The sequence below is a fragment of the Melozone crissalis genome, unplaced genomic scaffold (assembly GCF_028551555.1).
Source record: "Melozone crissalis strain CALT ecotype California unplaced genomic scaffold, PUWL_Pcris_2 ptg000009l_1, whole genome shotgun sequence".
Classification (NCBI taxonomy): domain Eukaryota; kingdom Metazoa; phylum Chordata; class Aves; order Passeriformes; family Passerellidae; genus Melozone; species Melozone crissalis.
The window spans coordinates 12,571,240-12,596,289 of record NW_026535787.1 but is presented as its reverse complement, the minus strand read 5'-3'; the positions used below and the strand labels follow the sequence as shown (position 1 = coordinate 12,596,289).

Below are 25,050 nucleotides of genomic sequence, written 5' to 3'. Positions count from 1 at the left end.
ATGTAAGATACTTTTTTTTAAAGAAAAGACTCACAGCAAGACCGCAGTCACAGGACGCCTAAATCTTTCAGAGAAAAAGAATTTATTGCCTTCTTATCAGAAGAAACAAACTTCTTCCCACCTCGAAGGTGCTGTTAGGATTTGGACAAAGAAGTTGACAATGACCAGACAGAATCCTGTGTTTGAATGGAATTTATGCATCATGTATGAGCTGTATGAATATGCAACAGGCTATTGTTTTTAAGGGTTAATCCTCTATTAACGTGCGTCCTTTTCCGGGCTCATGCTGCCCAGAAAGAGGTACCCGGACCGTCCACAACTCTTTGTCTCTATTGTCTCATATTGTCCTAATTCAAATTGTCCAAACTATTATTACTCTAATTGTATTACTATTTTTATAACCACTTTATTACTATTAAACTTTTAAAATTTTAAAAACAAGTGATTGGCATTTTTCACAAGTGCCACCGGTGCAGGCGCGCTCCGGGTGAGTCACGCCAGGCAGCCCCAGTCGCGACAGGAGCGCGCTCAGCATCAGTGCCACCGGTGCAGGCACACTCCGGGTGAGTCCGTCACGACAGGAGAGCGCTCAGCATCAATGCCAGTGGTGCAGCCGCGCTCCGGGTGAGTCACGCCGGGCAGCCCCAGTCGCGACAGGAGCGCGCTCAGCATCAGTGTCACGGTGGGGGCGCGCTCCGGGTGAGTCACGCCGGGCAGCCCCAGTCGCGACAGGAGCGCGCTCAGCATCAGTGTCACGGTGGGGGCGCGCTCCGGGTGAGTCACGCCGGGCAGCCCCAGTCGCGACAGGAGCCCCGCCCGCCCACCGCCCGCGCGGCGCAGACCAACTGCTGCGGGGGGAGCGCGGCCTCTCTCCGCCGCTCTGCCCGCCCGGAGACTCGGGGAGAACGGGAGCTCCTGGCTCATCGCGCTTCGCTGCCCAGCTCCGAGGCCACTCCAGCCGCCCGGGTGCGGCGGGGCACGGTCCGAGCTCCCCGGTGTCCCCCCGTGCCGCCGGGCGGTGGTGCCGGCCCGAAGCTGCGGGCGGTGCCCGGCGCCGAGAGCGGCGGCGGCGGCGCGGGAGGGCGGACAAAGCGGAGCGCGGCCGGGGCGGGCGGCGGTGAGAGGGGACGGGGCTGGCATTGGGGACGGGGCTGGCACTGGGGATCCGGGCTGGGATTCGGGATCAGGGTAGGATTAGCGGTAGGGGATAGGGCAGAGCCCCGGGTATCGCGGTACGGGCGGTGGGGGGGCGCCCGCGCCGCTGGTGCGCGGAGGGAGGAATGGAGGGAGGGAAGGGGCAGCGCTGATGGAGCTGGCGATGGAGTTGCTGGGGATCAGGACGGGACGGGGCAGCCTTCGGGCGAGGGAAGAGGGAAGTCTCGGTCCGTGCGGCCTGGCCTCTGTTTCTCTGAAGGGAAACTTTGCCGGGACGCTCCCGCCCCGCTGCGGGCCCTCCCCTTGGCGGCGCGGCCCGGGTGGCTCCGCAGTGACCCCGCCGTGCCGTGTCCCCCTCCGCAGGGCACTATGAACGAGGAGCAGTTCGTGAGCATCGACTTGGACGATGACAACATCTGCAGCGTCTGCAAGCTGGGCACCGAGAAGGAAACGCTGTCCTTCTGCCACGTCTGTTTCGAGCTGAACATCGAAGGTGAGAGATTCCGTGGGAGCTGGAGCCTTGCTGGGCCGGCCCGGCCGGGGCTGAGCGCACAGGCGGCTCCTCCAAAGCTCCCATCGGGTTTGGAAATGCCTGTCTGTAGATAAAGTTTTACATCAGTTTGTTTTCTAGCTCTAAAGGTGGGTGCTGCTCCTCCAGATGTGAAGGCCCCTCTTTCCAGAGCCTCTGGAATGCCCTGGTGTTTATTCCATCTCCTGGTATTAGACCGCTGATGTTGGACTTGGGGTCTGAATCACGTTCTGCCTTTATTTGCTCAATAACTAGAGGGGATCTGTGTATAAAGCAAGCTTAAGTTGCAAATTTTATAGCATGATATTCAGGGTTTTTGGAAGCAGATCACTTTGCTTTCACTAGATCTGCTCAGGGGAATGGAATTAGTTTCATATTTTCTTTTTGAAATTATGAAATAAATTTCGAAATTTGTTTTCATAAAATGTTGGTATGTGTAGTGTGATAAAACAGGGTTCATTATCAAAGCTTCCTAAAGCCAGCAGAATGTAAAGTAGGAATTTGTGCCATCTTTTAAAAGACTGATCTTGTAGAGCCATTTTGGCCTCCAGAATAGTATTTTTAAAATTTTGAACCTGTTTTGGTAAAGAATTTCCCCATCTTGTTGCTTTTCTTCATGCATGAATGAGCAGTAGATTATCTTTGTCAAATTTTTAAGTCAAATTGCTTGTCTTTGGAGCAGCAAAGTAACTTCTTCCCCTTACATAGAGTGATCTTTGCCAATTATATGTAGATATGACTACCCAGAGTAATTTATGTTGCTGTGAGGCAATTGAATATGAGGATCTCAACAGTGTTATGTGATTAGTCCCATCATTTCTGTTCTCATTTCTTGATAACAGGTAGTAGACTTTTGTTGCTAGTAGAGGCAGTGTATTTCAGTGTGAACACTACTCTGATACTTCAGAAGTAATTGACATGTTTTTGCTTTTGTTTAGAAGAGACATGCCTGTGTACTTGTAGTTTTTGTTGAAACTCAAGAGCAGCTGTCTAACCTAAGTCAGTTTCTTTGAGTTTTCTTACTGCTTTGGAATGTTAGGTTTAGACTTCTCAATATGGAGCAAGGATGTTTCTCTCTCTAGGCTTTGAAAACATACCACAACACTGAGAATTAAGTGCTTCCATTACACTACTAATCTAGTTTTGTTTTGAAAGTGTTGAAAGTGATAGAACACATTAAAAAATTGCTGGATGGTTTCTGTGCTCTGTTGTTTGAGATAAGCTGTGGATTTGTCAAAACTGCTTGTTATGGCTGTGACTTTACAAAGTGATCATGTGTTTTAAGTGGAATAGGTTTGGGATTTTTTGCTCTAAATAGCCTTGGTGCTAGGAAAGACTTAATCTGTGGAAACCTTTACATAATCTTCTAAATTTCCAGTTAATTTTAAAACGAGGCTGCGTGGAATAGAATAGTGATAAAAGCTTCCCTGAAGTTATAGGCCATTCTTTTATTTTGCATAATAAAAGTATACATATCTTTGATCATGTTAACATCAAAATGCCTCAATTTCTGATAGTCTCTCTTTTGTGTGCCACTTTGAAAAGATGTTCTGTTACTGCTCATAGGGAGGAGAGGCTTGAAAGTGGCAGAGGCTGTGTCAGTGACTTTTTATATAGAGTCATTATAAGGCTTTTTAGCTGAACTACTGCATGAGTCAGCTCTTTACCATACCTCTGGTCACACTTTTCCTACTTTTGACATATCTCTACATTCCTGTATTTTTTTGTGACAAAGTCTGATTTTTCTAAGTCTTTTGGCAGCCCTGGGTACAGCACGAACTGTAATTCACTAAAGCACAATGTTATGCTGGATGTTTTCATACTGACCTCCTGGTTATGTTTCAGTGGAGTTCAGATGCATTAAAACTTGTTGAACAGAATCAGCTGCAAGTTGCACCAACTCCTGTGGATGTGTTATCCCACACTTCCAAACGAGTGTCGATCTCGCTGGTGGTTTGTCTTTTTATGCAGCATCATATTTAAAACTGCCAGCAATTAAAACTCATACATAAATTAAGTATTCCAGGAAGTGAAGTAGGCAATTCTAAAAAAGATACTCATGCAACAGCTAAGACAGGCTTGCTCATTTTTGGTGTGGAGCTGCTCCCTCAGAGAAGCAGGAAATAGCTGCTGGTGGAGAGCAGGCAGGCTATTAGTCACAGCTCAGCATCTTGCAGGATGCTTGAGTACTCCCACAGTTTGCAGCACCCTGTTGGCTTCCATGTGGTAAGTGCTGTCTGACTTAATTGGAATGTGTGGCACCTCTTCCATCTTCCCTGACCATGCAGTCTGCACCAGCAGCTGGGTCGGGATAGAAAGGAGAATTACAGATGGATGTGCAAGGGCTGGCAGTGGGCTTGGCAATCCTGGGTTTGCAGTTGGACTCGGTGATCTTGAAGGTCTTTTCTGACCTAAATATCTGAGTCTAGGTATGAAATTCTGGAAGTAGGCTTTTTTTCTTTTTTTAGCAGGGCATCATATTAACAAAACTGCTGAAGACAGTTCTGTTTCCCCTCATGCCAGCAGCATGTGACTGCTTAAACCTGGGCATGGCAGATCCATGTGCTGGGAGCTGATGCAGCTGTACCCTCAAAACAGACTTTCTCAAGTGTCTGTGAACAAAATACTACAGAACTATAATTTGCTTAGCTGCACTTAATTACGCTGTAATCTAGTGGTGGTAAATCTCTGCATCTCCTGGCATCTGTGAGTTCAGCAGCTGGACAGGTTTGCCTGTGTCTTGATGGTTGGGATTGGCTGATTGTTGTTGATTGTCTTGGGTCAGTAAGAGGAGGAATTAGAAATGGGGGATTGGAGACCATCCCCATCTCTAATAATGACTCATGTCTGGATTAGTGTTGTGACATGGCTCAGCCCTTACTTTCCTGACATTGGAGTGTTTATTTGTAACCTTTGTTATGTTTGGACAGTATCTTGGTAGTGTTTCATAACTGGGGGGAAAATTGTGTTTCTTTTATATTCCTTTATAGAGCATACTGCTATACAGAAAGCTTAATCTGTCTTGATTAAATAACTGTTGAATTTCTGTTTAAGGAAGTCAGTTACTGTGCCATAAAACCTATCATTTTTATCAGATATCAGGTCTCCATCCTTATTTTTATAATAATAGATTTTTAGTATTTTAGTGAAATAAACTGTGATTATGCTTCTTACTAAGTTCTGTTAATTCACAGAAACTGCTGGTTTGAGTGTAACGGGAGATCAGCTGTGGTGTCTGTCCCAGAATTTATTCACGAGGGATACATATGGATTATAGGATCTATTTCTCTGAAGCTGACTGACAGAGTGATAGCAAGGGGAGAAGAAAAGAGATGCTCACATATTCCAAACATGGGCATTGGAATAACCAAAGCCAACATGCAGGTTTAAACTTAACCCTGTTAAATATCATCTGTCTTTCTTGAGCAAGGAAAGAGCAACGTGCTCAGCAGAGTTTAGTGGTTCTGGTGTTCATCCTAGAAGGGGTGAGAGCAGTGTTGTCTCTGCAAAGGGCAGTGTTTTTTTCCAGTTGTACTGGCTCATCCAGCTCACTCAGTTTGAGGATTCACACTGAGGGAAACTGAGTGTACTAAGCTGCACCTAAATACTTCTGTTGCCAAACTGGCTTTTGGGTCTGAAGGTTCACAGTCAGATGATACAACAGAATATTAATGTGCTTCTTAAAGTTTAAAATATGCAAAGCACTTACATGTGAAATACTAAACATTTTGAAAAATGAAGCTGATTGTGGGCAGTGTTTTTTAAGTTGTACATGGGGTTTAGAATATCCTGGTGGGCAGGATCAGCTGGGATTTAATGTTGGGCTTTGTTTGCCTTGTGCAGATGAAGGGAGCATCAGAGAGGGTGCATTGTTTGCTTTTCTGAGTGGGTGTCACAGTAGTAATCAGTGGATTGAAACAGGAAATGTTTTAAATTCATCTGTGACTGGTTTGCATAAGCCAGGAAATCACGTGTTGTGTGTTCGTGTAAACAAAGTTCTTCTTTTTAATTTCATTAGCATATGAGAAAATACTGAACTCTGCTAGCAGAGATACAGTACTAACAAATCTGCAGTGATACCAGGGGTGGGGAGAAATGCATGAAAACTGAAAAATACATACTTATGTATGTATAAAAACTGTCTGTAAATGTATACATCAACAAAACAAAATCCTCTGCCTGAATATGGTGTTTTGAAACTCTGGTTGTACCATTTCCAAGTCGTGGATGCTCCATCCTTAGAAGTGTTTTTAGGACAGGTGGGATGGAGCTCTGAGCACCCTGCTCTAGTGGAAGGTGTTGCAATGAGATGATCTTTGGGGTTCCTTGCAGCCCAAGCCAGTGTGTGGCTCTGTGTGACCCTGTACCCTGTGTCTCACCTCTCACACAGCAGCAGCCAGAGGCTCCTGCCTGTTCTGCTGCTTAGAGGTGCTCAGGTGTCTTCCCATGGGAGGTCATTACACAAGGCAGCTGTGTCCTGGGACCCTCTGGACACCTGTGGAAATCCCAGCTTCAAGATATTGAACATCAAACTTAGAAGTCTATCACAATTATGACTTTACTTTACATAGTGTATCTGGCTTTAAATTGGTTTATGCTGGTATTTCTTAATGAAGAATTATTTAAAAGCCTGCATTTCCTCACATTCAAGAGTTGTGATGGAGACAAATGGTAATAGAAATGGAAAATGTGATTGTTTGAGATGATTTTTTACTCTTTTGTTTGTCCAGTGCTGCTAACTACAATAACATCTTGGAGAATGCTGGCTGACAAGCAAACTGGCTCACTTCCATTTCTGTTTAGAGCTGAGCAGCTGAATAGCAAATGACAGCTCCCATCCTAGATCCTGTAATATAAGAGACATTGAAAGTACTGGGCATCCATTCCCCTGATTTATGTTGAGGTAGTTAGGTTTCCATGCTCCTTTAAAGTGCTTATAGACTCAGTTTTGAGGCAATTTCAGCATCAGGTTAGTGCATCTGAGTCTCCAGTTTGAGACAAGGATGTTATAAATAAATCTGTCTTGCCACATAGCTTTTTTCCTGTTAAGGTCTATAAAATCTTGTATAATATTCTCATTCTGTGTTCATTAAAAAAAAAAAAAAGAGGGGGTGGGTTTAGTTGTTGCAAATGTGTAAGCATTGAAATTTCAGGGTTTTTTTTCCTTTTTACACCCTACAGAAGAATATCTCACTGAAATAAAATGTGTTGTAAGGTATAGTTGAAAAAAGTGGAAATCACTAATTTAATTCTGTTCCAGAATATTACACATCCTTATTTTTACAGTGTTAATGAAATGATAAACAGTAAAATAGATTATTCTGGCAATAAAAGATAATTTTTTCCATCGTTGCCCTTTAAACTAGACAGATGAGAACTCATTTCAAGGTAGCATTTGCAGGCCAGGGGTATGACTCATTTCTGCAAAGTTGAATGGACATGTGAAATTAGCTGCAGTTTCCACTAAAGCTCTTAACTACACATTCAAGTCTGAGCATGATTGGAGATGCTGTTCTTACTCTGAATGCTGTACAAATACCACTGAGTAATGCCAAGATGTGGAGCTGGTTCAGTAAAAACATTTTTGCATTCTTCATGTGCAGATTTGGGAGGTTTGTCCATGCAAACAGGATAATTGAGTATTTATGTTACCTGGCATCATCCAGACTGCAGAAATACCAGCTTATGACTTCCACTCTCTTCTAGGTCTATTTAACTGATTATTCTTGCAAACTATGTGATATAATATTTTCAGTAGTGAAGTTTTCATCAGTCATTGCTTTGTTTAATACAGGAGCAAATTCTTCTTAGTAAAGTAGTTTATAAGGAACGTGATTCTTGAAAATATATTTGAGGGGCCAGCTGGATTTCTGTTCTGTCTGATGTCTTTGCTCTGTGCTAAAATACAAATGAGCTGATAGGAATGAAGTGGGAGGTGATTTGTGTGCACACTTGATGTATGGAAAGTACTGGCATTATCATATGAAAGCGAGGAGAGAACTTAAATTTATGAACAAGATAATATCTAGTATTTGCAAAGTGTCTGGTTTTAGAAGTTAATGAATGGCACTGGCATCTTCCTTCTAGCCAGTCTAATAAATCATAAGATTTAACTCTCAAATGAGATTGCATGTAAACCCTTAAAAATAGCAGTTGGCTTTACATCTTGTCAAGCAGATGTACTGGAGATACACATCTCTAATGATCCTGCTTTTCAGTGTTGGCAGAATTGTGCAGCTGAAGAATATCAGGTTTTTGTCATTTAGACATGTGGATAACTTGTTGTCTTAGGTTATCATGGGCTGCTTTTGTCTCATGCATTTTGAACGGGTCTTGGGATCTGCTTTTCTGGGAGCCCCCCTCTTTCAGCACTCTTGGTAAGCAGCAGTGGCTTAAAATAAACAGGCATGAACATTGAGTGTCTTGTGAAGCCTTTGTGTCTGCACACAAGGTAAAGCACACTGGGGCTCATCTGACCCTTGTGCTCCCAGTGGACACTCACAGATGTCCAGGAGCTGTTCCATGAGCTGGCTGAACATCCCTGTTTGCAGAGTGCTGCTGAGGGGAGCAGCAGCTGGAACATCTGGGAGCACACTGTGAGGACCAGGGCTCTGAAAGTGAGCAGCCACAGGCGAGGGTTCTTGCTTAGTCTGAGGTTAAAGGAGAGGAGCAGAGGTGTCTGTCACAAATCCCTCTGGAGTTCTGTGTTTCAGGTGAGGTGAATTTTGCCTGAGAAGCATTTCTTCACTGCCTGTGAAGGAATGACCTGTTACCTGTTAGGACTCCACAGCCAACTCAAACTGGAGGCAGAAGAGATGCTCAGGTATAAATCTTACCCATAAGTATTTGTAAATTCTTTAAGGAGGCTTTAACTAACTAATGGTGTAGTACAAACTTATCCTTGACTATTCATGTGTCTACAAATATTCCTGTTAATTTTAGTTCATCTTAGATTCAGGGAGGATGTTCTACTTCAGCTGCTATTCACCATTGCAAAAAAATAAACTAGTTTACAGCAGTACATTAGAAAATGCTAAGAAGGGAATGTAAGCTTATTTCCAACTGATGGATCTGAAAGACCAGATAAGAAGTTTGGTTGTTTTTTGTCTTTTTTTAAAGAAAATAGCAAATAAATGAAAAAAACCCACTGTTGAAGATAAGCAGGCTAATGATCACTGATTTATTTTTCTCTATGGGAACATTTGTGAAGGGATGTGGAATAATCTTGGTATTCAAGAACATTCCTTTTGAATTGGACTTGTTGATTACTATTATAATCTCCAAATAGGACAACTCTTCTAGCCAGCTTTATATAAACAAACATTTCACTTGCTCATATAAGCAAACATTTCACTTTTAGTTCTGTGTCTTTATAATGAAGAAGAGTTATACACAGTTCTCAGTGAATGAGTTGCAAAGGCAGAAATAGTCTTTGTAGGTTTCTTACCCTCAAAAGAGCCAGAAAGCAAAAAACTTTAATATGATGAAAACTCATTTACTTTCAAGTACAAATGCCTTAAAATTTGTTGAGATGTGATTGCTCACCTGGTTATCTTGTAAATATTCTCCCTGCTCTCAGCTACTTTACAGTTATGAATAAATAGAAGTCACAAAAATGTGTATTAAACTGCCTGCATTGCTAGTCATTACAAAATTACTTAGTTGGAGTGGATTAGGAGTCATGTTGACTGGCTGCCTTGCATGGCTTATAAATTAAAACTCAGGGTTTGGGTTGAGGTTTTTTTTTTTCCCTAAGCATTAGGCGCTTATGGAGGAAGTCCTGTTCTTCAAGTCAATATGCAAAGGTATTGTTAAGTGAAGTGATATGTTCATGTTTCATCTAGGACACATGAATTACTAGAATCAGAAACAAACAATGGATTGTAAGCAGTTATGTTGTTTTATGATTTGTCTGGAGGTTTGGCATCAGCCTGTGAATCATGTGCACTTGAGGAATGATCTCTGGCATGAGCTTGTTTCCTAATAGCATCCGTGCTTTCTTAAGTTTGTTAGATACGGTCTTCTAGATATTAGTGAATTCTGTGGGATTTGTTTCCCCTGCAGATTAAACTTTTCTTCTCTGTGTGGTTGTTGGGTGGGATTTTTTGGTGGCTTTTGAGGGGTTTTTCCCTCTCTGAAAAAGTAAACGTGAAACTTAGGGTGTACTTGGACATAGTCTGCAGTCCTGTTCTTGGAAAGTAAGACAAGGAGCAAATATACATACCTGCAAATGGGGGAGTGGGGAGGGGAAGTTGATGGTTTCATGATTGCAGATTTGAAGAACCAGACAAAAAGTAACAAAGATTGAGGTTGGTGTTAGCAAACAGAAATGTGGAGACAGAACTGAAACCCTGTGAAAGTCCCCGAAACTCACAATAGCTGTTTACCGAAATTACAGTGTTGCTTCTTGTTTTGTACAGAAGTCTTGTCATGCTTTATTCATCTGTTTTGAATAAAGCAATAAAACTGAATGATTTTTATATATATCACTCTGTCCATGCCAGCTCACCAGATTGTAGCTTTTTCTGCAGTTACGATGAAGGGAAAAATATGAAGTAGCCTGAGTGGAGCATGAAATCTTCCCAAAAAGAAATGGACATCTTTTCTGCCTCTTGAGGCTGATGGTATTGCCCACAACAGAAGGATTTGTTCCAGAGAACCATCCCCTAACTTGCTGTGATTCTGGTGTGTGGTTGTTAGTTTGTGCTGGCACAGCAGCTGCTGTCCCTGCTCAGCTCTTCCAGAAGGTTATGGCTGATGTTCTCTGCATGGGAAAGGAATAATTGTCAGCTTAGGACAAAAGAGAGGTGGATGGTTGTTCTAGTCTTGTGTGTGATTGGTACAGTAAAAATCCAAACCCGTTCTGTGAAAGCTGAAACAGGTCTGTTAGCAGTTCTCTGCAAAACTGGTTTGGATTTGCACATTTTCATTACTTTATTCAAGATTCCTTAGATCGGACCCCTTTGAGGGTTTTGTGGTGGAATAAGAGAAGGGGTAGGATGTAAATTCTGTATACTGGAAGTGTTTTGCAATAACCTGCCCTATGCTCAGAAAGAGGGACATTATGGCATATAAATAGCAAAGCTTAAACTCTTGAAGTAGCTTTTTTTTTTATTCTGTAATAATTGCTCATTTCAGGCACTCTATTACTGAATTCAGATAAAACAGATCTCTTTGAGCAGCATGCCTTTAGAATGGGGAAGTTAGCAATGTTCAGAACTCTTAGAAGATAAATTCATCAGAAGGAAACACTTGAATAACCTTGAGCTTAAGACTTGGATATAATTCATTTGGGGCTTCATGAGGTCATGCTGCACTTGTTCTTTCTTTGTGTAACAATTTGTGTGCTGGCTATTTTGTGTGGTCTTGTGCTCCTCTCCTACTGGACAAGTAACATTAATTGTCATTGAAATAATGAAGCAGCCTCAAAGGAATTTCTTTTTTTAAGTGATAACATCAGTACTCTGTCATTTGTTGTGCAGGTGTGTTTGTTAGGTGGGTTCCTGAGCATTATTGTATGGAAAATTGAGCAAAGCATGTTTTTCAGCCCATTGATTATTTTCTGTAAGTGAAAGAGAGCACTATGAGCAGCACCAAAGTAGAATATTGAAGAATCACTTGGGTAAAGCAAGTAACATTCAACAAATCACTCTAGTTTTCTAGGGTTTGTCGTGCTGTGAATATATTTGCCTTATAATTTCACTTGACAGTGTTTGCTTTCCCTTGATGGCTTAAGGACTTAAGGTTTCCATCATGCTACTTGAGTTAAGCAGGCTTGCTCTATTTAAATGGTGCTGATAAGCCATGGAAACAAATGACTTGTCTTTCTTGTTTTTAATAGAAATGTTTGTTGGGGTTTTTTAAGTCTCTGTAAAGATAGAGAAGTAAAATAGCATTGCAAGTAGGCAGCAGATTATGCAGAGTTTAAGAAAAGTTGTTATTTGTTTGCTGAAAGAGGTTGAAAAGTATTTTAAGATGTGGAGAATCTTGACTGCCCACTGAAAGGAGGAATAAAGTGCCCCCTTACTCTTACCTCTGGAGTAAAGAGTGTATCTGAGTTTTGTTTCTTCTAATAGTTACCTCATGAACAGAAGGAACATCTGTTTTCATGATTTTACCTTTTCCTCTGCTCCTAAGAACAAAATTAATTCCACTGCTATTTTCTTTTATTTTCCAGTTTTTTTAGATATTTTTGTGCCATAAATTGGGTGCACTCTCAGGAACTCAGCCAGAAAATAATGCACTTAAATTTCAGTGCTGCCCAAAGAGTGGAAAATCAACAATTTGTGATGGCTACTCTAGATGTTTGAACTCTCCAACTTCAAACAGCAGATACCAGCAAGTGAGATAATCAAAATGAAGTGCTTGGGTTTGTTTTCAGTTTCATGTTAAAAATTTTACCTTTTCATATTAATTTTGAGAGTAGGGTGCAATTTTGTGAGATTCAGAAACTTAACAAAAACATTGTATCATTTTTTAATTGTATGGGGTGTGGAGATTACACTTTACCACAAGAATTTAAGAGGGTAAATCACCTAGAACTGAGATTTGTAGTAACATGTAGCTTTGTTCTAACTGTCTGTAAATGTCTCTGTTACCAGATTTTGTTACCTGTTGTATTTCATGGGTTTTCTTATATTTTAGTCACTTTTAATGGCTAAAGGATAGGATTGCTGCAGGTTGGTTCATGTTGCCTAGATTCAGAGATCAGTTACATTGTTTGTTAAGTACTTCAAAATACTACTTTGAAATTAAGCACTTTCAACCTCTGGTTCACAGTTATGTTATTGTTATTTGCAGTGTCAAACTTGTTTGACAGAATTAGTTTTCATGGTATTGAGACCCTCCCAAGTAATATATGGGGTACTGAGATAAATTACAAACTGTTTATTATTCTGGACTTGGATTCTGAATCTGCTGTGTATGTGAAGAAAAATAAATATCCACTGAAGTAGCAGAAAGTAATTTTGTAGTGGGGCACTATTAACTTTCTGGAATAGTCATTTCTCATACCATCTGTGTTGACTCACCAAGTGCAGATCCTCACAGATTGTGTTCCTTTTTAACCTGTCAATCACTAGCTGTTACTTAGAGGTTTGAGTTACCTGCTGTAGCTATTTGAACAGTCTTTGAGGGAGGATGAGCAGAGAGGAGAATAAACATCCATCTTGTGTGATGTCATGGTTTAACCCCAGTGGGATGGGGAGAGAATTTCAGCTTGTGGGCTGAGACAAAGACAGCTTCAAAGGGAGAGCAAAAGCTGCCTGTACAAGCAAAGCAAAATAAGGAATTCATTCACTGCTTCCCATGGTTGTGCAGGTGTTCAGCCATCCCCAGGAGAGCCGGGCTCTGTCATGCACAACGGTGACTTGGGATGACAAACGCCATCACTCCAAACATTCCTCCCTTCCATCTTGTTCCCCCAGCTTTATACACTGAGCATGATGCCATCTGGTGTGGGATATCCCTTGGGGCAGCTGGGATCAGCTGTTCCACCTGTGTCCTTCCCCAGCTCCTTGCATGCCCCCAGCCCACTCTCTGTCAGGATGGTGAGAGAGGCAGAAAGGGCCTTGACTGTGTAAGCCCTGCTCAGTGATAATGAAAACACTGCAGTGCAAACCCAAAACACAGCCCCATATTACACTGAGGTAAAAATTAACTCTATCCCAGCCAAAACCAGCACACCTCCAGTGAATTTCAGGGCAGTTTAATGTTGGCAAGCATTGACAGTATTAGAGCTTGCTTCCCTAGCTGGACTCCAGGCTTATACCAGTGCAAAATAATAAACTATTACTGAAATCTGACTTATGTTTGACCACTTGAATGAGACAAGCCTGCACCCTGCAGTATTTGAGCAGATGGCTCATAACATTATGCATAAAGATGGGAGCTTTGTATGAGTGCTGTCAGACTGCTCTTCAGGATCATTCTATAGAACTTGCTGGAACACAGTTGGGTTTATTTTACCTCTGCAGCTTATACATTTGTGTGTAGGGGGGATGCAGCATGGGTGGAGTTGTCAGTTTGCTTCATCTCTGTCACTGTGCAAGAGGCACACGCTGAAGTCCTGCTCCAGAGATTGTGGTGTGCAAAACACTTTGTGTGACAAGGACTCAAGCCTGAGGGAAACTTCACAAATTTTGGACTGTGATGTACCCTTGTTTGCTTCAGTGATAAGACTGATCACTAAAGTTTTTGTTTTCTTGGTTGCTTGTGAGTAAAGATATTAAAAAATCAGCAGTAAGTGAACTTCTTTCTGTTGTGTCTTTACAGGAGTACCAAAGTCAGACCTTCTACATACAAGATCTTTAAGGGGGCACAGAGACTGCTTTGAAAAATTCCACTTAATAGCAAATCAGGACTGTCCACGATCAAAGCTCTCTAAAAGTCCCTATGCAGAAGTAAAAAATATCTTGAGCAAAAAAATTAACTGGATCATACAATATGCACAAAACAAGGATTTAGACTCTGATTCTGAAAGCTCAAAACCATCCCAACACCAGCTTTTTAGCTTCAGACATCAGACTGATAGAAAGTTACTCCCACAGTTTGACTCCCCAGTACCTAGATACTCTGCAAAATGGATAGATGGGAAATGTGGAGGCATCTCAAGCTGCTCACAGACTCTGCTGGAATCAAGAGAATCCACGGATTTCAGACTCGGTGCTACCTTCTGCTGCAGCAGTGTTTTGTGGCCCAACCGCAGCCAGGTCCAGAAAGCTGAAAAAGCTGAAGGGGATTCACTTGCCAGTGTTCATAGGAGACATCCTCAGCACAGCAGGGAGGAACGTGAGTATGCATCCATTTACACACAGCCTAGCAAGCAAGGGCTTTCTTTCAATACCTATTGACCACTTCATGTCTCTACAGGGCATTAGTTCTCAGCCTGAAGTCCAGCATGTAAAATCTGTGGGGGAAAAAAGAGCTACCTGGCTGAGCATATAGGGTCGTTTGGCTGGTGGTTTTTGGTTTTATTTTATTTTAATTATTTATTTACTTATTTTATGTTATCTTTTTTTTTTTTTTTTACTCTTAGCTGTAACCCAGTGTGATACAGGACATGTCTAATTTATTAGATTTCAATTCCGTACGTCATTCCTGGGAGTTGCACTGCCCTGCCTGTGGAGGTGGAGGTTCCTCAGCTCCTGCAAATCTCTCTCTTATTGAACTTGCACACTGCCCTGAATTCCATTTCACAGAGACCTGCCCTAAACAGCAGGGGAAATTAGAGGTCATGTAGCAGAACAAACTTGTGAAATAACAGCAGACTTTCCAGTGCATTTTACTGGATTTTTTTCCCTTGTGTTTGTTGAACATAAGAAACAGGGAAAGCCCTCCTGCCACCATGTCCTCTTAAAGGCTGTAGCAGAAGACCTGAACTATATTTTGATGACTGTGGTGATGGTGAAAATAACAGAAAATTACTTTCCCTAATTCTTTCCTAGAAGAAGTCTTTAGAAAAAGCTAGGATATTTTAGTGTCTCTGGAATCAGGCTGCATGAAATGTGTTGGGAATAGATTCCTAGAGGTATGTGCTGTTACCATCCTGCTTTTTAGGCAGTACTTGGTCCTGAACTGGTGAATGTCCACTCTTAGATTTGTAGATGAGGAAAGTGATTGGAGAGGGTTTCTGAATTTCAAAAGACCTGAGAAAGAAAACAAAAGCACTGATAAAATATGCCAGGGAAAAACAGGTGATGAAAAATAAGCTGATAATGGAATCAGAATGTCAGAAGAGTCAGAGAAAGAGGTACTGTTAAAAGTTGGAATCGGCTTATTTAGCCTCCCTTTTCTTTTTGACAAACTAACGACTCTGTCCTTGCAAAGCTGAGTCATTTCTCATTCTTTATGAAAGGATTTTACTTAACTGCTGCATGATGTGTCATGTTGCATTTGTAGTGAATTAGTAGCCTTAAAGCCATAAATCAAAACAGATATACCGGGCTGTTTGACCACCTGTCCACTGGAGTCATAAATTGGGATTACATAAATCAGGACAGCATATAACAGGGGAATTATGGAAGCTTGACCTGGTTTATGGGGTTGCCTAAATGAAGTTAGTGACTTGGAATTTATCTCCAGTCTTTGATTTCAGGATGGGAATCTAAATCTGCATTGAGCACAATAACAGGTTTTTTCTTCTGACTACAAAATGCAGCTTTGAGGCATTTTTGCTTGTATTTTGCAGTATTTACCTTTGAAAGACATTCATTTGCAGGCTCTGTGATTAATTTTGTATGTTAGGTGTAAACTTGGACTGCCAGAATTAGGTACTTTCTTACTGCAATACTTTCAGTCTTAACAACATAGCTGTCTACTGAAAAACAGTATTAATGGAAATGTAAATAGCTTGGCCAGTATTTTTTCAGAGTTTGCCTCAGCTATGGATAGAATAATATTTTACCATTTAAATTCAGTGCTCTGTTCCTTCTCCCTTTCCCTTCTGTATCAGAATAATGTGCCATGAAACAGTCCTGTCCCAAAACACTCACATGAAACGTGAACCAGTCTCTCTGCCAGATGACAAAATGTTAATGAAAATACTGAGGAATGGAGAATTAGCATCCTACCACTGGGTATAAAAGGGGGGAAATCTTGACATTTTTAGCTCTTAATTACTATATTAAATTTATGGTTTTTATGGTGCTTGAAGAGTGGTAAAGTGTGAGAAGGGACTTTTCAGGTTTATTGGTAGCTGAAGGTAGGCAGGAGCACCATTTTACCTGCCTGATGGAGGAGAAAGGTGAATCTGTTTTATTCTTAGCTGGGATTATGTCTCCAGTACCAAGTCTTAGCTATTGCCAGCTTCTTTGGCTTGGCAGTACTGTCAGCAGTTTAACATCCCACAACTGCCAGCTCTGAGAAAGTTTGAAAGGGAAGGCTTAGGATAATCAAATAATCCAGTGGGCAGCTAAAACCCATCTTTTTCAGAATTCAGGACTTTAAATTTGCCATGCAGAAACCTTTTGCACAGAGAAACCTCTGGAAAAAAAGCTGCAGCATCATTTTTTCTCTCAAGTATGCAATGAGAGCTTTGCTAAGCTGCAGCAGAAAGAGCTTTGCTGAAGTTTAAAAGCAGTATTTTAGAATTGCAAGGTCTTAAAGCTTGTGCCAGTGGCCAGTAACCCCCTGTGGTGCTCAGATTGTCACTTTTCACCGCGGTGACAAGGGCACCTCAGCAGCAGCCATGGCACCATGTGTGCCCACTGCAGGGTTCAGAGAACCCTAGGAAGCAGACCAGTGCTTCCCTGCTGCTGATCAAGGGCACTGAAGAACACTTCCACAGTTCCCTCCTCTGAGGCTTAATGTGTGTTTTCTGTGAGGGTGATCAGTGCACACAACCTGAGATACAAAAGGGCTTTTGAATGATGCAGAGGATCTTATAGTTCTCACCAGGAGCACAGAAGAAAACCTATTTTTATATGCTGGTCATCATATCAAGCCAGGATTGTCCTTCATCATTTGTCACGGAGATACTCAGGGGAAACTTTGCAAGTTATTCCTGTGTGCATAAAGCACAAACCTTGATGACCAAAACAGGGAGCCACATGCTGAAAATTCTGTCAGGAAGCTGCTTCTTGCAGGCTGGGAAACATAGCAGGACTTGGCTCAGAATTGTCCCCTTTTCATTGTCCACAATTTAACAGATGTGCTTTCATGGGTTGCACTGGGGAAATCGTGTTTTGCAGTCAGAGGAGAGTGTAGTATTTAAATGTGCCAAGTATAATATTTAAATGTGCCAAGCAGTTCTGACTCTGGATGCTACTCTTTTCAGGGCTTGATTTTCCACCTTTTTAACATTGAAGAGAGGGTTTTCTAATGGAGTAAGTAAATCCTTGTCTGTGTCAACATTAAAAGAGAGATTTTTCAAATTTTCCCCAAACCACTGATAAGTACTGTTGTGCCTGATTTACTGCCATGCATCTGTTGATTATTAGGATGCAACTAGGAGAAATCTTGAGAAAATAGGAGTCTGCTTAGGGATGCTTGTGTGACTTTGGTAGTAGTAATAACAGATTTTATTGTTGCAGTGACTACAATGACTCTAGGAGAGTTAAAGCAACTTAATGAAAAACTGCTCAAGCAAATCCAGGGTGAGAATTTTTCAATACTCTTTGGTTTGGGTTGTGCTGCTTGTGGTGCTTTGTCATAAAAAAAGGTCTGGTTTTAAAAAAAATTTTTGATTGCCTTTTTGTCAGTTACAATTTTAATGGATGTCTCTTGTTTTGCATGGAAACGTGTGATAAAGAGAGATTTCATTATGTAATCTGCTTTGGTGCTGCAAATTGGCACGGTATTCTCTTTAAGAATTTGACTAGAACCATAGAATTGTTAAGGTTGAAAATGACCCTTAAGATCATCAAGTGCAACCATTAACCCAGCACACCTAAGTCTTCCCCAGAACCAAGTGGTTCCTAAATTCCACATCTCCATGTCTGTTAAATCCCTCCAGGGATGGTGACTCCACCACTTCCTGGGCAGCCTGTTTCAGTGCATGAAGAAATGTTTCCTGATATCCAATCTAACTTTGCCTGGTGCAAATTAAGGCCATTTCCTCTCATCCTGTCACTTGTTACCTGGGATAAGAGCCTGATCCCACCTGGCTTCACCCTCCTGTCAGGCAGTTGTAGAGAATGATGATGTCCCCTCTGAGCCTCCTTTTCCCCAGGCTGAGCCCCCTCAGCTGCTTCTCATCACGCTTGTGCTCCAGACCCTTCCCCAGCTCTGTTGGACACACTCCAGCACCTCAGTGTCCTTCCTGTGAGGAGCCCAAAACTGAACACAGGACTGAGGTGTGGCCTCAGCAGTGCCCAGCACAGGGGGATGATCCCTGCCCTGGTCCTGCTGCCACACCACTGCTGATCCAGGCCAGAGTCAGCTTTGTTTTCAATTCTATACTGATCCACTGTGACGGTGTTCACAGGGGTCTCAGGTTGAGGGAAGAGACGAGGATCTGACTCCATGTTTCAGAAGGCTTGATTTATTATTTTATGATATATATTACATTAAAACTATACTAAAAGGATAGAAGAAAGGACTTCTTTAGAAGGCTAGCTAAGAATAAAATAAGAAGGAATGATAACAAAGGTTTGTGGCTCGGCTCTCCATCCGAGCCAACTGACTGTGATTGGCCATTAATTACAAACATCCAACATGGGCCAATCACAGATGCACCTGTTGCATTCCACAGCAGCAGATAATCAATGTTTACATTTTGTTGCTGAGGCCTCTCAGCTTCTCAGGAGGAAAAATCCTAAGGAAAGGATTTTTCATAAAAGATGTCTGTGACAATCCACCTTGGCTCCGGTTGTCCATAACTAGAGACAAAGTGATGCTGTTCAGTTTGCAATGTATTCAAAGCTGTGCTGGAACCAGGAAAAGCAGAGCTCCTGTGCATGATCCCACTTAAATAAATGTCTGTGCCTCTTCCCTGTCACAGACATCTTTTATGGAAAATCCTTTCCTTAGGATTTTTCCTCCTGAGAAGCTGAGAGGCCTCAGCAACAAAATGTAAACATTGATTATCTGCTGCTGTGCAATGCAACAGGTGCATCTGTGATTGGTCTCATGGAGTTGTTTCTAATTAATGGCCAATCACAGTCAGCTGGCTCGGACTCTCTGTCCAAGACAGAAGCTTTTGTTATCATTCTTTGCTATTCTATTCTTAGCTAGCCTTCTGATGAAACCTTTTCTTCTATTCTTTTAGTATAGTTTTAATGTAATATATATCATAAAATAATAAATCAAGCCTTCTGAAACATGGAGTGAGATCCTTGTCTCTTCCCCAGTCTGAAAACCCCTGTGAACACGGTCACATTTCCCCAGTGGTGTTTGTCACTGCCTCCTGAGGCTGTGTGAGTGCAGGGCCCAGTGCACTGACCCCGTGCTGTTGTTGCAGATGTGTTTGAGGAGCTGGCCCAGCAGGTGCAGGAGAAGGACTCGCTGGCCTCGGAGCTCAACGTGCGCCACATCGCCATCGAGCAGCTGCTCAAGAACTGCTCCAAGCTGCCCTGCCTGCAGATGGGGAGAGCAGGGACCAAATCCAACGTCCCCATATAAAGGGAAACAACTTCCATCCCCCCTAGAGCAAACTGTCCCTAACAGCATTGATAACCTTTAAGTACAGCTGCACCCATATTTAGAAGCTTTTGAGAAAACTTGGGCAGCTTTCTCTTTGTATTCATAATCCGTGGGAAGTCTTATTCCACTTTGGGTTTAACAAAAAGGGCAAATATTTTGGGTATTAAAATCTGCTGTAATAAGGTTTATTCACATTTGGGGATTATTATTTTTTCCCATAACTACGCATGAGCCTTGAAATGAATTCTGTGTTTTATTTATAATAAAATTGTTTCTAGCAAAGAATGACCTGAAGCCTGTAAACCTGCCTCCTTCATACAGAGGACAAGATGAAAATTTTAATTTGATCAGGTCTGATCCTGTTACATCCAAGAGAGCTTTAAGGGGAGAACAGTATTAATGAAACTCATGTTTTCTTATTTATTATGAGCAATATTTTATTATTGAAATTTTATACTAAATAAATATCACTATTTTAGGTACTTTTCCAGATCTCTTTATAAAATGTCTGAGTTACTCTGTGTAACGTTTATGCCTTGTGTATGATTGTTTATCCTTTTTCAGGTCTGTATCTTTCATGATACAATTTTAAAAAGTATTGTTTCCCAAAGAGATGAATTTCACATGTTGAAGAAAAAACTCTAGTGGTGTATCAATTATTTTTATCAGCTTTATAACTGAAGAATTTGGTTCATGAGATGTTTAAAAAAGCACAGCATTTGCTTTAAATTAAAAAAAGAATCCATACTTTGGTTTTAATGCATAGAAGTTGTTTTATATGTGTGAAATTTTCAATGCTGAAAAATTACTTTGACAAAACTCAATAAATTTGTAATACTACACTGCCTTGTTATGATTTATTTATGAAGTTGGATCAGACTGATAAAGTGTTTTAATTCTGAAATGCAAATAGTAATGATACATAATAAATCAGAACAGCCTTTTGTATTTTTTAAACTTATGTCAGTCTACCATGACAAGAAATCTTAGTCTCTGCCAAAAATACTGCAGGGCTGCATTTGAGTAGCTGAAAGTTGCTGAATTGCACTGAAAAAATCTGAGGGAGGATGGGATGAGTGGAAGATACAGACACACACACAAAAAAGTTAAAAGTCTTTATGTGGTTTTAGCTTTGAAGTGACAATGGAGTAACTTCTATAGCTGAGCTGAAGGCATGACCAGCATGAAGAAAGGTTTAGGTTTGATTTTAAACTCAAGCTGAGAAATAAGCCAAAGTTCAGAGCATGTTTATTGATTGGCCTATTTGTAGTGATAACTGGGTGTCATAGGACAGGTTGGGTTTATTTGTGTTTTTATTATTTATTATTGTTCCATATCCTCCAGCTGTTCCAAAGCTCCTCTACAAATGCATGAGAAGGGACTTGAGCTTATCTGAGTATTTTGTGGTTCAGGAGGGGAAAAAGCAGCAGCATCATTGCTTGTGTAAGTGGGCAGTAGAAAATCCCTGATTCTAGTCAGAAGATGGATTCATCTCCAGGTACAAGTGTGTTGGTAAACCTTGTTGATTTGGTACCAAGGTAAGGGTCAGGTAAGAGAAGCCTCTCTGAGAAGAACCTGAGAGTCCTGGTGGAGAACAATCTATCCCTGAGCTTCCTTGTGGCCAAGGAGGCCAGTGGGGATCCTGGGATGATTAGGAAGAGCACTGCCAGCAGTTCAGGGAGTGATCCTGCCCCTCTGCTCAGCCGTGGTGAGGCACATCTGGAGTGCTGTGTCCAGTCCTGGGCTCCTTAGGACAAGAGAGACAGGGAGCTCCTGGAGCAGCTCCAGTGGAGGTTACAGAGATGAGGAAGGGATGGAGCTTCTCTCTTATGAGGAAAGGCTGAGGGAGCTGGAGCCATCTTAAACCTTCCTGGCACAACCTGAGGGCAGGGTTTGGGTAGGAAAGTTGAGTCCATGGGGATGTGGACAGGGTGGCTGGAGGGGCAGCAGCACTGCATCCCCTTCTGAGGAGGCTTTTCCTCAAATGCACAGGGGCACTGTGGGGAGAGGGCTGTGTCCAGCCTGGCTGGGAGGGCTTTGGGATACTCCTAGGCCCCTCTGCTCCCCTGCCTGGCACTGCAGAGCTAGTGGCCACTGTGTGTGTCCAGCATGCAGGGCCACAGCAGCTCTGAGCACTGCTCTGCTCTGGGGTGCACACAATGGGGCTCAGCAGGGCCCTGGGCAAGTGCCCAGCTCCTCTGTGAGCCCAGGGCCTGGTACAGGGGCTCTCAGGATATCTGCCAAGGACATTGTGCTCCCAGTGGTTCCTTTTTTCTCCAGGTGGCTGCATGCCAAGCTCCCCAGAGCCCAGACCAGCCCCCAGCTTCCTGCAGCCTCTGCCTGCCTCCCCCCGCCCCAGTCCCTGGCAATTCCTTCATAGCAAACAGCCAGCCCAGCCTGGCACACTTGTGGCCAGCTGGCAGCATTCACTGGGCGAGTTGGGCATTGAGATGTTTGTTTTGGGGTGCTGGACTTTGTCTGCCTGGTCAGAGGAGGGAGGGAACTCAGGGGGAGCAATGAGGCTCCAGTGGGAGCCACTGTCTTGGGTCTCTGCAGCAACATCATCAATGTGTTGGTGTTGTCATCTTATTGCAGGGGTTCCATACTGTTGTCTCCTTATCACAAAAGTTCCATACCTTCTTAGTGTTTCTCATGGGCATTTCCTCAGAGCACTAACTCTTTCCTCTCCACAAAGCAGCCACTGACTCCAGTTCCCTGCTCACTCAGCCACCCCACTCTTTTATAGCACTCTGCTTCTCATTGCTTACAGCTGTGGCCTGTTAAAGTCAGGCCTGTTCCTCATCTTTGCTAATTGGCCCAGCTGCAATTCCTTAGGGGTAAGGTTACTTTCTACGCTATCTTTATTTTCTTATATTCCATCCCCCTACATCTCAGCAGTGGATTCCCAGGGCATGGAGCAGCATGAGTACCTGGACAGAGCCAGGCAGTACAGGTGAGAGCTGCATTTCTCCCCTGGGGTGCCTGCAGTCCTTCACTGCTGTGTGTGTCCCTGGGCAGGTCCCAGGGGTTTTGGCCTGGGGCAGTGAATTCAGCACGGAGAAGGGCTGCCTCATCTCAGAGAGCAGGGTGTAGCCTGCTCAGGGAAGGTGTGGGAACCCAGAATATCCCTCTGGCTGTCCAGGATGGCCAAGACCCCTGCTAGGGGGCTCAGAAGTCCTGCCACAGAGCCCAAAGCACCTGTGGTTTTGATTATGACCCGTGGAGCAAGTTACCAACCTTATATGAAGATCAGGAAGCCACAACAGTTTAGGTAGAATAATAGTGAAGTTATCACGGGGTGGAAAAGTAGATTTTAGGGGTTTTGGTATGCAGGTTCAGGAGGCAAGATGGAGGGAACAGGGTGTGTCCAGCCTTTCTCCTTCTTCTTCTTGGCCTCCATCTTCTGCTGTGATGTTGGCACTTTTAGATTGGTTTAGAGTAGAAGGTCACTGTCTAACATAGGTGATAGGCATTGGAAAGTAATTGTAAACATTGTACATGTAGTTTTTAGTATAAAAAGATAACACCACCCAGGGACAGGCAGAGTGCCTGGAACTGTCCTGCTGGACAGACCTCAGCAGGGTAGGGGAAAATTTTTTATAGATAAGATGCAATAAACAACCTTGAGACTGAGAACTGAAGAACTCCGATCCATTCTTCAAGCGCCCGGGCTGGGAAAAGAGACTTTTAACAATCTCGGGGTCACAGCGACCCAGAAGGGCCCCGAGAGGAAGGCTGATGGCAGTGCAGGCAGCAGAGCCCATGACAAAGGGCTCCTGTGTTCACCCAGCCCTTGGGGCAGATGGTGGGGGGCTGGATGTGACTGCTTCTGCTTGGCAGGTGTCGGTGTGAGAGAGCTGGAAGCTCCCTCACCCTCCTGCTGCAGGGAGTGAAGAGGGCTGGGTGCTGGGAGTGCAGCACCACTGCTCTCCCTTTCTGCCCCTGGGGTGCAGCACCCATCTTCTGGATGTACCCATGTCCTGGCATGGCACTCATGTTGGCTGCTCTCCCCTCACAGCACACGCCTGGCCATGCTCAGCACCAACCTGAGGCACTGGAGAAGCTCCCACTGCTGCCATCCCTGACTAACCAGCCGCACCAAGTGCTCGCCAGCCACCCTGTCCCCTTTGCAGACCTGCAACAGGTGAGCAGGGCTGGGCTCACCTGAGCCCTTGGGATGCTCCCCAGGGACTCATCCTCATCCTGGGAGAGCAGTAATGCCCTCCTGGCTTGCCCAGAGCCCTAGCATGACTTGGATTTATGAGGATCCCCCAACACAGGAAAGAGGGAAGAATGATGCACAGAACTCCATGATATCAGAAGGCTAATTAATTACTTTATTATACCATATCATACTGTAACTATATTAAAGAGATACATACTATACTACATCATACTTCTCACTAACTACTGAAAATTCATGCCTGTCTGCTGGCAGTCCCAACACCCACACGTGGATCCAATTGGTCAATTAATCAAAAAACCATCACCAGAATCCAATCAAGAAATCCCTTCAGGTAAATAATCTTCCAGCACCTTCCACATGTTCAAAAACACAGGAGCAGCAAAAGAGATAAGAATTGTTTTGATCATTCTTTTCTCTGCTTCTCTCGCTGCTTCTCTCTGTTCAGAGGGCATGTGAATACCACACATGACTTGTTAGAGCTGAGGGCAAAGCCTAGGTCAGGTTTAAGGCCTTGTTACAGGTGGGGGCAAAGCCCAGGACAGGCTTAGGGACTCATTTGGGCTGGAGGCTAACCTGCAGCAGTGTCTTTGGGATAACTGGAGGTTTTTCTTTGGGATAACTGGGGGTTTCAGTAGCCACCAGTGACACAGCCATGTCTTTGTGTCTGCAGGTGTCCCGGATAGCTGCCTATGCCTTCAGTGCACTCTCACAGATCCGTGTCGATGCCAAAGAAGAACTGGTTGTACAGTTTGGCATCCCCTGAACTGCTGCTTCAGTGCTTTGGGTTGCTTTTGCTTTTTTCCTCTTTTTTTTTTCTCTTTATATCCCTTCCCTCCCCATGCTGCTGCCACAGAACTTGGACAGATACCCTGTTTCCTACTAAATGCCAAGGCGCCCATCATTGGCACGTTGAGCCCACCTGCATTGCTTAAGGCTTTCTCCTCCTCATGGTTGGATGTGTGTGGTGGGGAGCAGGCTGTGTCAGCTGGATGCTGCCTTGCACAGGGACAAGCACAAAGGGAACAGCCGGTGCAAGGAGGCCCTGGTGTGGGTCAGCACCATATGCCAGGTCACCAGGATGGGTGGGCTGGAGCCAGGC

The 25,050-nt window shown here is 43.2% G+C and overlaps 1 protein-coding gene and 1 pseudogene across 1 annotated transcript; both read left to right on the top strand.

Annotated features, from left to right (window-relative positions):
* The first annotated feature begins 1,056 nt into the window (after window positions 1–1,056).
* CUNH21orf91 (chromosome unknown C21orf91 homolog) lies at window positions 1,057–20,605 on the top strand. The gene is made up of 5 exons (XM_054270354.1): window positions 1,057–1,117; window positions 1,519–1,648; window positions 13,958–14,473; window positions 17,716–17,778; window positions 19,584–20,605. The coding sequence occupies exons 2-5, from the start codon at window positions 1,525–1,527 to the stop codon at window positions 19,742–19,744; spliced, it is 864 nt and encodes a 287-aa protein (XP_054126329.1). The 5' UTR covers window positions 1,057–1,117; window positions 1,519–1,524; the 3' UTR covers window positions 19,745–20,605.
* Window positions 20,606–22,215: 1,610 nt separating this feature from the next.
* On the top strand, window positions 22,216–24,714 carry LOC128933482 (ragulator complex protein LAMTOR1-like; annotated as a pseudogene).
* The last annotated feature ends 336 nt before the right edge of the window (window positions 24,715–25,050 follow it).